Source organism: Ylistrum balloti, unplaced genomic scaffold, assembly GCF_031769215.1.
Source record: "Ylistrum balloti isolate Yb309-2 unplaced genomic scaffold, AGI_CSIRO_Ybal_v1 Utg370190, whole genome shotgun sequence".
NCBI classification, from domain to species: domain Eukaryota; kingdom Metazoa; phylum Mollusca; class Bivalvia; order Pectinida; family Pectinidae; genus Ylistrum; species Ylistrum balloti.
The window spans coordinates 258,028-275,490 of record NW_026782170.1 but is presented as its reverse complement, the minus strand read 5'-3'; the positions used below and the strand labels follow the sequence as shown (position 1 = coordinate 275,490).

Genomic DNA, 17,463 nt, shown 5'->3' with positions numbered 1-17,463 from the left:
ATCACTGAAACAGCACCCTGGCTCACCACAACAAGGATTGGTTTTTAAGTCACAGCAGTCTATCGGACAGTTTTCCTTTGTCTCTCCTTTGTCACACTTTCTGTTACCACAGTTCTTGTATTTACCTTCACATTGTTTAACAAAGCAAAGGGTATATGCCCAGCAAAACCCTGGAATCGCTTTCCACCATTCCCGACATTTGTTATCCACAATGCCTTGGCCTTGACATCCACCACAACTGAACTGTTCACCATTGTTTCGCCGTTTACCGTTTCCTTTTTCAGTATCTCGACCACATTCGTCGCAATACTTCTCTGCAGATGCAGACTGGTAAGTACTAGGGCACGTACTGTTCTTGCCATCTATGCAGTTATTACAGCAGCTGTACCAATGAAGACGACTCACTCCTCCAAAGTTAAACGACAAACAGTTCCCCACGGTCGGCTGGTCTCCAGTTCTTCGTGGCACGGAATCGGCAGTCGACACTTCCGTCATAAGAAACACCATATATGCAACAGAAATGAGTGATCTCTGCATAACGATGGTCAAGAAAGTGTACCAGTCAAAAATGAATGTTTCAGTCGATATACATGAACGTGTGCCTTGTGTATTAATTAAAGCCCTTTTAAGAGTACGAAAGCTTCCGTCTGGTAAAAGTACATGTCCACTAATTGACGCCTTCCGATCACGTGACATTATTAATCTCTAGCGTAACGTATACGGTGCACATAACGATGACAAGGCTGTTTTTATTTAATATCGAAATACCTAAGGTGATGTGTGAACATGAGAAAGTAAATGTTAAAGAAAAAAACGAAAACAAAAACCAGTCGCAATCACAAGAATGTCAGGGAAACCAGAAACCGTCATAATCAGTTATAGAATGTAGATCAAGAGTGGAGAAACAACACTGGGTCAGGACCTTATCAGGGTCATTTTAGGTAAGTTTCAGCTCAATCCCATTGGAAGTTGAAAATTGCAGTAAGCCATACAACCTCTTGATATGGAAGAACGTAACAATACTCTGACCTAAATCTTTAGACCTGCTGACCATATATACGGAAAAACTGAATGATAAAATGAGACTTTTTATCGAAAACGTCACAAAGTCAATTTTCATTCACAGGGAAAGGTGTTGGTCATATTATTTGCCTAGTATGTATTAACTTTCATACCGATCGGGTGGACACCTGTACATCTTATAATCAAATTACAAATAGTTCCGAGGCGTTATTACGACAGGTACAGCTATGAGCTGATTCTCGAAAAGACGTTTTATCGATTAACAAGAGGCCAATAGGGTCTCTATCGCTTACCTGGTTCATGTTACTTGCTTCATTAAAACTAAAAAAATATTTCTTTACCACCAACAGAGTCATTTCAACATATCATCTCTTCATCACCGACTCCGTCATTCTAACACGTCATCTATTTACCACCAACTCAATCATTCTAACATTATATCTATTTACCACCGACTCCGTCATTTTAACATATCATCTCTTCATCACCGACTCCGTCATTCTACACATCATCTATTTACCACCAACTCAGTCATTCTACACATCATCTACCACCAACTCAGTCATTCTAACACATCATCTACCACCAACTCAGTCATTCTAACACATCATCTATTTACCACCAACTCAGTCATTCTACACATTATCTACCACCAACTCAGTCATTCTAACACATCATCAGTCATTCTAACACATCATCTATTTACCACCAGCTCAGTCATTCTACACATCATCTACCACCAACTCAGTCATTCTAACACATCATCTATTTACCACCAACTCTGTCATTCTACACATCATCTATTTACCACAAACTCAGTCATTCTAACACATCATCTATTTACCACCAGCTCAGTCATTCTACACATCATCTACCACCAACTCAGTCATTCTAACACATCATCTATTTACCACCAACTCTGTCATTCTACACATCATCTATTTACCACAAACTCAGTCATTCTACACATCATCTACCACAAACTCAGTCATTCTAACACATCATCTTTTTACCACAAACTCAGTCATTCTAACACATCATCTACCACCAACTCAGTCATTCTAACACATCATCTATTTACCACCAGCTCAGTCATTCTACACATCATCTACCACCAACTCAGTCATTCTAACACATCATCTATTTACCACAAACTCAGTCATTCTAACACATCATCTATTTACCACCAACTCAGTCATTCTACACAGCATCTACCACCAACTCAGTCATTCTACACATCATCTCACCAACTCATCATTCTAACACATCATCTATTTACCACAAACTCAGTCATTCTACACATCATCTACCACCAACTCAGTCATTCTAACACATCATCTACCAACAACACAGTCATTCTAACACATCATCTATTTACCACAAACTCAGTCATTCTACACATCATCTACCACCAACTCAGTCATTCTAACACATCATCTATTTACCACAAACTCAGTCATTATAACATATCATCTCCTCATCACCGACTCCATCATTCTAACACATCATCTATTTACCACAAACTCAGTCATTCTACACATCATCTATTTACCACCAACTCAGTCATTCTAACACATCATCTATTTACCACCAACTCAGTCATTCTACACATTATCTACCACCAACTCAGTCATTCTAACACATCATCTATTTACCACCAGCTCAGTCATTCTACACATCATCTACCACCAACTCAGTCATTCTAACACATCATCTATTTACCACCAGCTCAGTCATTCTACACATCATCTACCACCAACTCAGTCATTCTAACACATCATCTATTTACCACCAACTCTGTCATTCTACACATCATCTATTTACCACAAACTCAGTCATTCTAACACATCATCTATTTACCACCAGCTCAGTCATTCTACACATCATCTACCACCAACTCAGTCATTCTAACACATCATCTATTTACCACCAACTCTGTCATTCTACACATCATCTATTTACCACAAACTCAGTCATTCTACACATCATCTACCACAAACTCAGTCATTCTAACACATCATCTTTTTACCACAAACTCAGTCATTCTAACACATCATCTACCACCAACTCGGTCATTCTAACACATCATCTATTTACCACCAACTCAGTCATTCTACACATCATCTACCACCAACTCAGTCATTCTAACACATCATCTACCACCAACTCAGTCATTCTAACACATCATCTATTTACCACCAACTCAGTTATTCTACACATCATCTATTTACCACCAACTCAGTCATTCTACACATCATCTACCACCAACTCAGTCATTCTAACACATCATCTATTTACCACCAACTCAGTCATTCTACACATCATCTACCACCAACTCAGTCATTCTAACACATCATCTATTTACCACCAGCTCAGTCATTCTACACATCATCTACCACCAACTCAGTCATTCTAACACATCATCTATTTACCACAAACTCAGTCATTATAACATATCATCTCCTCATCACCGACTCCATCATTCTAACACATCAGTCATTCTAACACATCATCTATTTACCACCAACTCAGTCATTCTAACACATCATCTATTTACCACAAACTCAGTCATTCTAACACATCATCTATTTACCACCAGCTCAGTCATTCTACACATCATCTACCACAAACTCAGTCATTCTAACACATCATCTATTTACCACCAACTCAGTCATTCTACACATCATCTATTTACCACCAACTCAGTCATTCTACACATCATCTACCACCAACTCAGTCATTCTAACACATCATCTATTTACCACCAACTCAGTCATTCTAACACATCATCTATTTACCACCAACTCAGTCATTCTAACACATCATCTATTTACCACAAACTCAGTCATTCTAACACATCATCTATTTACCACCAACTCAGTCATTCTACACATCATCTACCACAAACTCAGTCATTCTACACATCATCTATTTACCACAAACTCAGTCATTCTAACACATCATCTATTCACCACCAACTCAGTCATTCTACACATCATCTACCACCAACTCAGTCATTCTAACACATCATCTATTTACCACCAGCTCAGTCATTCTACACATCATCTACCACTTACTCAGTCATTCTAACACATCATCTACCACAAACTCAGTCATTCTAACACATCATCTATTTACCACAAACTCAGTCATTCTAACACATCATCTATTTACCACCAACTCAGTCATTCTACACATCATCTACCACCAACTCAGTCATTCTACACATCATCTACCACCAACTCAGTCATTCTAACACATCATCTATTTACCACCAGCTCAGTCATTCTAACACATCATCTACCACAAACTCAGTCATTCTAACACATCATCTACCACTTACTCAGTCATTCTAACACATCATCTATTTACCACAAACTCAGTCATTCTAACACATCATCTACCACAAACTCAGTCATTCTAACACATCATCTATTTACCACAAACTCTGTCATTCTAACACATCATCTACCACAAACTCAGTCATTCTAACACATCATCTACCACAAACTCAGTCATTCTAACACATCATCTATTTACCACAAACTCAGTCATTCTAACACATCATCTATTTACCACAAACTCAGTCATTCTAACACATCATCTATTTACCACAAACTCAGTCATTCTAACACATCATCTATTTACCACAAACTCAGTCATTCTAACACATCATCTACCACAAACTCAGTCATTCTAACACATCATCTACCACAAACTCAGTCATTCTAACAAATCATCTATTTACCACAAACTCTGTCATTCTAACACATCATCTATTTACCACAAACTCAGTCATTCTAACACATCATCTACCACCAACTCAGTCATTCTAACACATCATCTCTTTACCACAAACTCAGTCATTCTAACACATCATCTACCACAAACTCAGTCATTCTAACACATCATCTCTTTACCACCGACGCTCTCTAACACATCTCCTCTTTCCCGGAAACCTGGTCACTCCATTAAACTCCTCTTTAGCAGTTTTACAGTTTTGTTGGCCTTTAGCCTTTTCCGCTAATCAGCATAAACAATCACAACATATTATAATATAAAAACGAGTGATTACAGTCATACACACTTATTATGGAGGATGGAAAAATAATAATTGCATTGAATTTGATCTAACCTTAGAAGCAGCAACAAGAAATTTTGCTAAATTACTATTTTTTTTTCTTATTTTTAACCGAAAGAAGATAAACTAGTTTGGACGCAGATGGACGTAATCTTTAATATCTATCAATATATTGCGCTCTAAGAACATTGTAAAATGGTCAAACAATTCTCCGATTTTATAATAGTCTTTAATGGGGTTTCAATCACCCTCTAAACCTCTCGTTTCTACGGTTGACTCAATCACTCTTACACATATTGATATATACGGATTGTTCAATTACAATTCAAGGTGCCCCAACACTTTTACACTTGATAATTCCGGATTGCCCAATCACTTCTTAAAAGTATAGTCTTTACGGGTGAGTAAATTGCTTTTACAAAAATCGTTATTACGAGCGAGTCGTTTACATTAACACGTACGTCATTCTTACGATTGACACAATTACTCCCACACTCTGAATATTTATCGGTGGATGGACGTCTCTTTCATATCTCTTCTTCACAAAAGACTCGCATAAAACCCAGACTCCCTTATAGTTGTCTCTTTTAAACGTGACAAAATTTCGTCAATACACATCTCGTCTTTACTATTGACTCGTGACAACTCTTTAAGTTCTTCACAAGTGACTTCAAGAAATTGAACTTGAATTTGTGATTAATATTGTGTTAAGCTGGAAGTTAAACAGACGATCTCTTCCTTCTATACGCAAGTATTTCAGATGTCACACTTGCAGAAATCACAAGTACTCAATCAATTTGGTTTAGTCTGTTTCTGATTTGATCAGAAATTACTCTGCGGCAACTTGAACATTTGTGTTTTTATGCCATGAATCGTACGCGTACGTTCATGTAGTAATCCGTAACGTCAGAAAGTGTAAGTGAATGATATATAACCAGAAGGGAAAATGTATATTTTTATTATGATTGGCGGATAACATTAGCATGTTAATGAATCCGCCTTGGCAGGCTATACAGCTATTGTATGATAGTATACATGTGGGTAACGGACTACTAATTTATATACTATAAGGCGTGAGAAACATTACCGCCGGTGTTTCACAATTTTTGTTTGTTTGTGTTACAAACTCGACTGTGCCGTGGTATCACATGCAATATTAAATCTTATGTACACAGTCGTGTTGTCATAGTGTGAAAATGTTAATGAGGTGGTGCTTATTTAGTGCAGACATGGTTTGGGAGAGCACCGAACATCAGTGAAACAAATTCGTCTATAAGTTTATGAGATTTCCGTAAAAATCTCGTAAAACATACTGATACTATCATCTTGAAAAAAAGTAATCCATCGACTTGGCGATGTCCCGAGTTCCGGTGTCCAGACGAGTCAACAAAGTGAATTTTTTGGCAGGAAGCGAAAGACTGCTGAGAGTTCATCACAAAAATTCGGTATTCTCGCGAGACTTACAGCACTGCTTGGAAAAGTTGGACGTTACTTGTCGAAAAAATCTCAACAAACTTCAGCAAACGATATTTGACGTATATTATGACGAATTCGTGCCTATTCGAGAGGAGGCCAGTGCGCTGAAACTTCCAAAGTTACCTCTTACTGTCAGGAACGTGTCAACAGGCGATAGGAATACCGGAGTTGTAATTACCGAAATCCCCAATGGCAGACGTGAGAAAACACATACATCGTCTTTATCTAACGACCTTTCTAACATCAAAGACGGAACCCCTGAGAAACAGAGGCCATTTACGATATCAGGTTATAGGCATTCTGTGGCAACGAATGCGCCAACTAACTGTTCCATGAACCAGAGAGTGGATCTTCCACCAATACAGCGTAACTGTATGGGAAGTATGTGTAACCATGGATTTGACAAGACTGGCTCATTCACTAACTCGGATACAGAAGACAGCCCAGATGTGGACAGTAAGACCTTACATAGGATAAAAAACGCTATCGCTCTAACGTCACAACCAAGTAAGCCTAAACTATCTAAGAAGGAAAAGATGCTGCGGAAGAGTTTTCTTCTCAGTTTACGCAAGACAAGTAAATCGGTCTGGCATAGTGAAATGTTACTGCGAGTGGATGGCGATATCAATCCGCCGGAGAGACAGTTGATGACGCCGAAAACGACCCTATCGGAATCCCGAGAGGCAAAACTGGCCAAGTTATTAATGTTGTCAACGTCAGAAGAGGATGACACGTCACTTGATAAATCGGAGGCTTTGACGGTTGACGCTACAGACGAAGGGCGGCAGTCCAGCCTCTCCACACATTACGCCAACATATTCCAGATGCGTGAAAAAACTCTAGGAAGTGATATATCATCTGACAATGACATCTGCCCGGAAAGTCCAACTTACTTCAGCGAGATCTCTGAGGAGCCTAGTTTCCTGTCAGATATGGAGAGCGATACATCTTATTACACTCAGTCTGACTCGGCATCTATTTAGCAAAGTCATAACTATTACACATAGATATTAATTTTAAAATATACCGTACACTGCACAAGTTCAATATGAATATTCCGCTATCCACATGCTGAAAATCAAATAAGAAAATATCAAATTAATCAAGCAATGACAACGCATTTTGTCTGGATGTATGTAAAGTGTAGCAAACATTAATGTTCCTTGATTAACAAAGTAAAAACAATCGTCAAATCTTGTTAAAACTGTAACGGCATTGTATCTTTTTCATACCACCAATACTGTGTTTTTATTGATATATTCTGTTTTTAATAATACCAGAGGGATCTTTGTTTGATCTTTCTTGGTGATTAAAAGTTTGTTCTTTTGCCTTCTTTCCTTTTCTTCTCTTTGCTTTTGAAATTTGAAAAATCCTCGTAAGATATAACAATAACAAACTTTCCTTGTCAAAATCAAAGATGATCGCATTGAAGTCATTTTTATCAGTCCCGAAATCAAAATTGCACAAGAGACAATGGGAAATCTGCTATGCCTATCGGCCATCTTGTTTCTCTGATCAGTCTCAAAATGTAATCTACACAACGAGGGACCGAGGTAACCCGGCATGTGAAATTCGAACTTTTTCAGAAATTACCATAAACCCTAAAAATCAACATCAATGATGACCAACTGCCAGCCATATTATTTTTCAGATCTGTCCCAAATATGTGATCAGTGACATGACACAAATGATCAGTGATAAGAGACACATAATCAGTGATGAGAACATGTGATCAGTGATAAGAGTCACGTGATCAGTGATCAGAACATGTGATCAGTGATAAGAGTCACATGATCAGTGATCAGAACATGTGATCAGTGATAAGAGTCACATGATCAGTGATCAGAACATGTGATAAGAGTCACATGATCAGTGATCAGAACATGTGATCAGTGATAAGAGTCACGTGATCAGTGATAAGAGTCACGTGATCAGTGATCAGAACATGTGATCAGTGATAAGAGTCACGTGATCAGTGATGAGAACATGTGATCAGTGATAAGAGTCACATGATCAGTGATGAGAACATGTGATCAGTGATAAGAGTCACATGATCAGTGATCTGAACATGTGATAAATGATAAGAGTCGCATGATCAGTGATCAGAACATGTGATCAGTGATAAGAGTCACATGATCAGTGATCAGAACATGTGATCAGTGATAAGAGATAATTTACTACAAGAGATATGGCTAGTTTTGACTAGTGGTTTTTTAAAATGGAAAAATCGCCGGTGAAATAAGCTAACCTGTCCAGGAGAACTGTAACACTATCCAAGAGTGCTATTAAATGTTCCTCATCCAGAAACAAGGATACTTTTCCCAAGATCAGGTCTATTTCCCCAGTGGAAACCATCAAACTGGCCATATCATTCAAATCCATACTTTCACCATTTTACTGTACAACACAAACAAGAACAAATACCTGGAAACATTAGCAAATATAGGCTACCTGAAATACAGCCCCAAATGTTTCTTTGATGGAAACAACATGAAAAGTGCATCAAAGAAATTGAATTAGAAAGAAAAAAGATCTGGAGAGTTATGCAGTGTCAACTAGTCTGTTCAATAACAAGCTCCAGCCACCAGGTGTTTTCTACAATTTCTTTCTGTGTGTCGGTTATCAGACTACAACAAAGTCCAGACAAAATTGCGGATTAAATCAATCTATCTAGTAATTCTAGTAATTTATATACAAATAAATTTATATAAATAAAGAATACATTTTATTAACCTCTTCTGGAGAGTTACCAAATGTTGTTCATCAAGGAATAATGTACATACTGTATTAACCTTTCCAGGAGAGCTACCAAATATTGTTCATTGATTTTTTTTCCCCATACAAACAATTTAACATCTTAATTGTTCAACAATTCACACTTTTTATTCATTACATAAAAAAAATAAACGTTGTATACATCAATCAACAATAACAAAATGTTTGTTATCATAACAAGCTGGCTTCACTTGACTAGTGTAAGGAAATGCTGTAAAAAGAAATGTGAGAAAGACGAAGAGATATAATACCACATAATACTGAAACTGTATACATAATTACCAAATAATCTGCCATCAACATTCCCAACAGCTTAGATAAATGGTTCCAAAGATTTATGATAAATCATTACGTGTAAATTTTTACTGCTGATGTTACAGAGATTTTTTTTAAAGAATTATTGAGTGTGGGATTATTCAAGCAATATTCAACACAACACTTTGACTTTTATACACTTAAAATAATAATCATATTTTGATGATTTGCGAAAAAGGAGATACAATTCAATTTATCAAGCAGGCTACTGGTATATATCATATTTATACAGAATTGTTTTACATAAAAAAAACATTAAATTAAACTTTAAGATTAAAAAATGATAGTTGTCTCCCTTACATAACATGTATCTGTAACAAGGTATCATAAAATTACAGGTAAATACAATAGATACATATATAATAAAAATTACAAATGGAATAATGGAATGTGATACATAATCTACTACCTTCTCCAGGCATAATGGAAACAACTGACTTTGAATTAAAGCTATATATATCCATATGTATTGTTTAACAGTGTTAACGGTTATCTCTGAAAGACATTTAATGATCTGAAGATCTTCTTGTTATGAAATAGTGTAAAATACACTTATAAAATTTACACATTCAGTTTTTTCCCTTTCTACACTAAGAATTTTTATATATCTATATTGTATCTGCATTTCTAGCATGCTTGAACAATTCTCTCCTACCATTAAACCTCATTTGCATTACCTATTTTATTCTCAAGAAGAGTAACCTGTATTTCAATGTATACATATTGTTCTTTTTTTAACAGAACCACTCCTACAAGTGAGTCAAATGATTACCAAAATCCAAAGAAAGCTAATGATGGACAGTGAAGTTCAGCAACTGCCCAAAAAGTTTCTTACAAATCTTCTGTGCACCTTGAGGTCAAATTTAGGAAGAGTATGTGTTATACAAGAAATTCTTTGAAAATCTAAACAAAACATTTCCGTGCATTGATTTACACAAAGATTTTTGTGTCCTTCCAGAAGAGCTTGAAAAGAAATATTATACGGTAGCCTTAATTGGATGGTTGAGCTCTGAGAAGTTTTCTGTTCTATACTATCTAACAGCATACTGGACAATCTACAGAGAGAACCATTTATATAAGTAGGCCAATGGCATAATGGTTACGATATACCACTCCTATCCTTCACAAAGGTTATATTTACAAATCAGATGTGATGTGTATGGGGCAACCTTGCCCAACTAAGGTTTTCTCCGGGTACTTCAGTTTCCTTACACACATGGACCCTCTCAACACTCATTTGCTCATTCCCTTCTTAAAAATTGTATGCATTACTGAGCCAGACAAACTCACAATATCACATGCTACTGATGCTTTTTCAGCCCTTGTGATATTCACCTGTCCATACACAATTACTTTAATACCTTATCTAAAATATCAGTAATATCTATTCTATGTATTGTACCATTTTATACAATCTTTATCCTTGTTCTGTTAATATTAAAATTTTAAAAGTTGTTCAGTGTTCTTACACATGACTTGATATAAAACTTCTAGTTCTTGTACTCTCACAGCACCCTGGAGTAGCTACAGCTCAATCCATGTTTTGAAATCTGGTTTCAAATCAAGTAACTAGTAAAGACTTCTAAAGCCCTAAAAGATATAGCAAGAAGGATTCAGAGCATGTTTTCACATGTTAGCAGTTGATGACAGGAATGTAATTGTCAGAGTACATAAAAAAGTAGGAAATTAACTCGTTTTTATGGAGGAACATTTCAATATGTAATTGAAATAATTTTACAAATAAACAAGACAGTACCAACCCCGGTGTAATTGTAATAACATATATAGAAATGGTCAAGTTTATGTTTTCAAGATTGTTTTCAAAAATGTACAATGTACCTATATATCAAGCAAGACACAGAATATTTCCCTTCATATCTGATATTAAATGACTTGAATGTGTCCTTATACCAATAATATTGATCCTTCTTTAGTAATACAGCCATCTGGTCGTGACCTTAGTTTGTCAAATTTCATAGTTTCTAAACTTGGAAAGAGTAACAGAAGCCGCATCTCTTTCCCATGGGGCTGAGGAAGCTTCTCTTGTGACTGTAAAATAGAAAGTAAAATACTTACATGGAATGAAAATGAGTGTAGTTTTGAATAAACTTACAATATCATTGTCTTCCTTGGTATTACTGTGGATATCCCGTAGTTGTAGGGAGACAATGGTAACAATGCAATATTGGACTGATTTCCTACAATGACTTTGCAAGCAGCGACTGTTCAAAATACTGTTGTGATTTTTGAGGGATTCTATGTTACACTATTTTGGAGCATAGAAAATAAGGACAAAAAATTGCTATAGTACCTTGAAAATAAAACTAACAATGACCCATTTCATGACTTTTGTGGAAATTTTTTGATAATGCATTAAGCTTTTGCTAAAACTCTGAAAATTTGAATGATCCAAAATACTTTACAGTAATAAGGCACGATTGCTAAACCTTTAATGAAGTATGGGAAATCATCGAACTTGTGACGAGAGAACAGCAAAATAATTCTATATTTTCATGGGAATTAACTAGTTTCTTCGGTAGAAGTTATGGCAGAACCAATATCTATTCTAAATGTTTTGTAACAACAACACAGTATTTACAGAATGCCATGAACTGTGGCAATATATATAAAAATAAAACAAACAATTATTAAACCACGATCTCATATATCATTCGACTTCACAGTTCATAAGAATCATTCTGACATACATTTTTGAGAACATGGATTTGTAAAGCAACAATCATATGAAAGTATTTTATGCAACATCAATCTTGAGATACTCCATATTTCATATGTCCATGTTTTATGAATTCAGAAAATAAGTGGTCAAAGCCTACTTGATTACCTCCCCTGATTGTCAGTGACTGATGTTGTAATCTTTATCACTGCAATCTCTTTAGCATCTGATGTGTGTTTAGACATGAAACTGTGAAACCATCACGTATTATATGGTCTGTAACTATTTATTGATGTAGAAAAATTAAATTTTTTTTTAAAACATCAAATGTTATTTCCTAAGCAATCATATTTCTATATGGTTATCAACATGTACTTTTTTTGTTTTGATGAGGCTGCCAGGATTAAGAGCTCTGGGTTCTACCCCTTAACAGTAAGGAAAGCTTGCATATGTCAATCACTTCCATTCAATTGATACAGTTATGTTTATTGATCAAATTTTACATTCATAGGATAGGATACATGTCCCAAAGGAGAATAGGAATAAACTGCATCAGAATTTGACTCTAAAAACCATCAATGCTGGGTATGTCTATCAATAACGCTACTACGCTCTGATTTTTACCTAACTCTTGAACATGAAATTAAAAGTTCCAAGAATAATGGACCTTATCACCAATTTCCAACCACACAGTACTTTTGTATCAAATACTTAAAATACACCCTCCTATATTTTGTATATTTGTATGACAAATTAAAATCAGATTTATTACAGAAAGAAGAACTTTACAAGAATTTCCTACTCCATGATAAAACACATATATCTGTTAACTATACACAAACTTTATTAGCTTTGCTAGATCTGAAAAAAAAAATCCAATTTTGAAACTTGTCCTCGTATTGGACGTTTTTGGATGTATCTCTATCCAAATCTTATACTTTATTTGACCTCCTTTTTACGTGGCCAAAGTGATTTGACAGGATGTTTATAATCAAATTCTCCTCCATGATATTGCCAACACTTTCTCTATCCAGTACAGCAGTTCGGCCATGTATTTTCACAGAAACAAAAATGATGGCATATGAAGAGTTCCATCATTTGAAGATAACTTTTAACTATTTTCTTAACTTGATTACTGAAATTGCTGTACCATTAAAACGAATAGAATTCAAATTATGGACTTTTCACACACTAAAATGTTTATTTATTTATCAACATAATTAATAAGAAGAAAATCTAGACAGTGATAATTAGCTTTGATTTTACCTGCATTACCTAGCGGGTTTGATGTGGTCGTGGCTCTGACAGGCTGTTGGTTTCGTGGTTTTATCTTGTGATCAGGGTGATCCAACATGGGTTGGGGTTTAATAGATGCCCAGTGCATGGACTGCAATAAAAAGATGATATCAGGATGCAGGAAAAAGTATTATGTTTGATTTGAAGCATTTAAAATTATAAATTATAAGAGTTGAATGTTCAAACCTATACCAAAACTAATTGGTGCTGATTTACATACTGTTAAGGTTTAACTTGGGGGAGGGGGGATACTGGATACTGCAGACAAAATTAGGACAGAATTCAAAATCAAAATGGATTTCCCTTCATACTACGATATTCAAGATCTAACTGGGACAGAATCCTGACATTCCGACAGAATAAGAAGGATTGTAAAGAATTTGCTGTACTTCCCATTTTGGGCCCCGCCCCTATGACCCCAGGGGAGTCACACCCACTGTTTACATCAAATTTAGATCCTTCCCTCAATGATGTTTCTTATCCATTTGGGATAAAATCCCAGCTGTCTTGCAGAAAAGGGCCTTTAAAGAATTTGCTTGACTTATCCAATTGGGCCCCTTTCCTCTTGCCCAAGGGTATGACACCCATCACTTAAACAAAATATTTTCTTCATCCTACAATATTTCAGATCAAATTTGGACAATATCCAGACAATCCTACTGAAGAAGAAGGATTATAAAGAATTTACTTTATTTCCCATAAAGGACTCTACCACTCCTGTCTCAGGAGGCAGAGACCTATCGTTAACACAATGAGTCCTCTTCACCAAAGGATGTTTTAAGTCAAACTGGGACAGAATTTGTGCATTCCAACAGAGATGGATTGCTTTTAAAAAATTTCCTCTTCTCCCATCAATAAGAGGCCCAAGATCCATCAAGTCAAGATCAAGCCAGGCAAACTAAAAATGACATGTTCATGAATTTAAGCTGGAAATCGACACAAAGCCAATTTAAATGGAATTACAGTAGATACTGATAGAAGTGATCCTAACGTAAGCTGATTATTACCTGATGTCAGATTTTATACAGAACAGGTGATTGATTAGTTTTTATACAGAGCAAGTGACTGATGAAAGGTTTTATAGAATACAGGTGATTAATGACATCTATTATATGTCATCTAACTGATGACATGTTTTATACAGTACAGGTGATCGATGACATTTTTATACAGTGCAGTTGACTGATAACAGATCCTATACAGTACATACATGTGACTGATGACAGATACTATACAGTACATACATGTGACTGATGACAGATACTATACAGTACATACATGTATGACTGATGACAGAAACTATACAGTGCATACAAGTATGACTGATGACAGATACTATACAGTACATACATGTGTGACTGATGACAGATACTATACAGTACATACATGTGTGACTGATGACAGATACTATACAGTACAAACATGTGTGACTGATGACAAATACTATACAGTACATACATGTGTGACTGATGACAGATACTATACAGTACAAACATGTATGACTGATGACATTTACTATACAGTATAGGTGACTGATGACAGATACTATACAGTACATACATGTGTGACTGATGACAGATACTATACAGTATAGGTGACTGATGACAGATACTATACAGTATAGGTGACTGATGACAGATACTATACAGTATAGGTGACTGATGACAGTTTTTTTTTATACAGAACATGTGATTGATCAGAGTACACGTATCTATATAGAACAGGTGACTAATGAAATTCTGATGAAACTAGTCACACTGTTAAACATATATTTGGGCTAATGGAAGTTTCTATACAGTACATGACTATATTTTCTCTATAAGCCATCACTGAAGTCTCAGCATTTATTTGCAGCACATTTTCTGGCTTACTGAAACTGGACAAGGTGAGCCTATAATTCAAATCACAGTTATGTGGTTATAACTTCCTATTTTACAAGCCATTTTCCATTGTACAGCTGTTTAGTAACTCACTGTCTGTACAGAATCCCGTAAACCACACCACTTGTCATATGACATCGCAATTCCAGAATTTTTCCATTGATCATATCTCTTCCTTGTCTCCTGATCACATAATACTTCCTTTGCTCTTTGAAGTCTTGCAAATTTTTCGTCTTGAAAAAATTAAAAAAAGAAAAGAAAGATAAAATAAATCTTCAGAAGCAAAAATTTAATAAGTTTCTCACAGAATTAGGATTGAATGATTTAACAAATCAAACACGTAAAAACTGATGCTTCAACATGAAGTGTGCGCCAAAGAGTGCCATAGTTTCCTATCATAGGAAGTGTCATCTCGTAGAAGCGTTCAATAGCAATTAAACCCTATCACTTCTGACCTGAAAGTCTCAGCATAGATACCTGGTTACAGGTGTGTGTTTGTTCTGCAAATGAGTTTTCTTTCTTAAACTAAAACACTGGTTTAAGGTATAGTTAAATGAAGTCAAGGCAAAACTGTGAATTATCTTTTCTTTATACATGTATAGCATCATTAAAGTTAAGGTATTATTTAAAGTCTTTAATGGAACTGACCATAGTTTCAACATGCTTTTATTATTGTTGCTTTCGATACTATAAAAATTTTTTATTTCATTTTCTAAAGGAATAGGAACATTAAATTTCCTTTTGTCTTTTCCTTATCCTGCCATATATACCCCTGGCACGAATTTGTTGTTTGTTCCTGGTGTTTTAATAAACAATCGCTATAAATTTCAGCTAGAAAATGACTAACCTACATAATGCTTAGATCTATCAACTACTTGAACAACAACAAAAATTAGAGTGTAAATCTTAATATTCTATTTACCTGCAGCATGGTCACCAGGGTTTTTATCAGGATGATATTCCAAAGCAAGGATCTTGTACTCTGTATTTATCTGTTCTATCTGTGAAAAATAAATGAAATTTTAAACAGCAACTTGAAGGTCTGCTACTCAATGTGGACTTTCATGCTATGACTATCTGAAAATTTTTAGTATTTTCATACAATGAGGATAATGTTGACTTATTAGTCTCTTGCAAACATTCAAAATGTCTCTTCATGAACCACCTTTATGTGGATCTCAAAGAAAGAGATATTCAACTAAAAGTCAAATGAATGATCAGTAACTGCTTTCACTGAAATCAAATATTCAAAAACATATTAAAATAAGTCTTAGTCTTAACGTATATTTATTGATGCCTTGCTAACTTTCAAATCCAGTCTGGAAGCATGTTTTCCACCTTACATAATATATAAAGAATACGTGTTCAACAAACTGACATGACTACAACGTTAACATTTCTGTCGATGTCATGATTACACTAACTGTAATTCCAGTAGGCTTTTGTCATCGTTAGTCCCTAAATGTAAGCATGTGCACGTTACCAGCATATGCACTGTAGGGGAAATTCAGACATCACCTGACATTCATATCATTCCGGACACTTTAGAATAAAATTCAGTTAGGAAGCATTGTTTGATCGTTAACTAGATATAACCTGTGCTCAAATCTGACATATGAGGTCTGTTGACAGGTACCCGCGCTCGCCTACTTTCGGATTGAAGCTCGAATATTTGAGAACGATCTAACATAATTGCACGATTCTATAAGAGCACACAATTTATAACATCTTTTTCCAAATTGATTGTATTACCGTCACAATATCACGTACCGTTGAATGTTCGCTACAATTCAGAATTTTATAGAAATCATCCTCTTCTCTATGCTCATGTTCTAAGATCGCCTCCATGTCGGGATCTCATTTGCATATTGAAAAATGGAATTGATAGTGGCAGCTTTACATGTTACAAAGCTTATATAAACGGTTTTGTTCCTGCAATA

The 17,463-nt window shown here is 35.6% G+C and overlaps 1 protein-coding gene across 2 annotated transcripts; it reads right to left on the bottom strand.

The window, feature by feature from the left end:
- Nucleotides 1-9,958: 9,958 nt before the first annotated feature.
- On the bottom strand, nucleotides 9,959-17,378 carry LOC132551268 (J domain-containing protein-like). Of its 2 annotated transcripts, none has more exons than XM_060215392.1 (5): nucleotides 17,294-17,378; nucleotides 16,446-16,524; nucleotides 15,617-15,756; nucleotides 13,614-13,734; nucleotides 9,959-11,719 (listed from the first exon to the last, which is right to left on the bottom strand). In XM_060215392.1, exons 1-5 carry the CDS (start codon nucleotides 17,369-17,371, stop codon nucleotides 11,637-11,639), a joined length of 501 nt encoding a protein of 166 aa, XP_060071375.1. In that variant the 5' UTR covers nucleotides 17,372-17,378; the 3' UTR covers nucleotides 9,959-11,636. The 2 variants fall into 2 exon arrangements, with proteins under 2 accessions (XP_060071375.1, XP_060071376.1); XM_060215393.1 differs by having other exon boundaries at nucleotides 13,623-13,734.
- Between the last annotated feature and the right edge of the window lie 85 nt (nucleotides 17,379-17,463).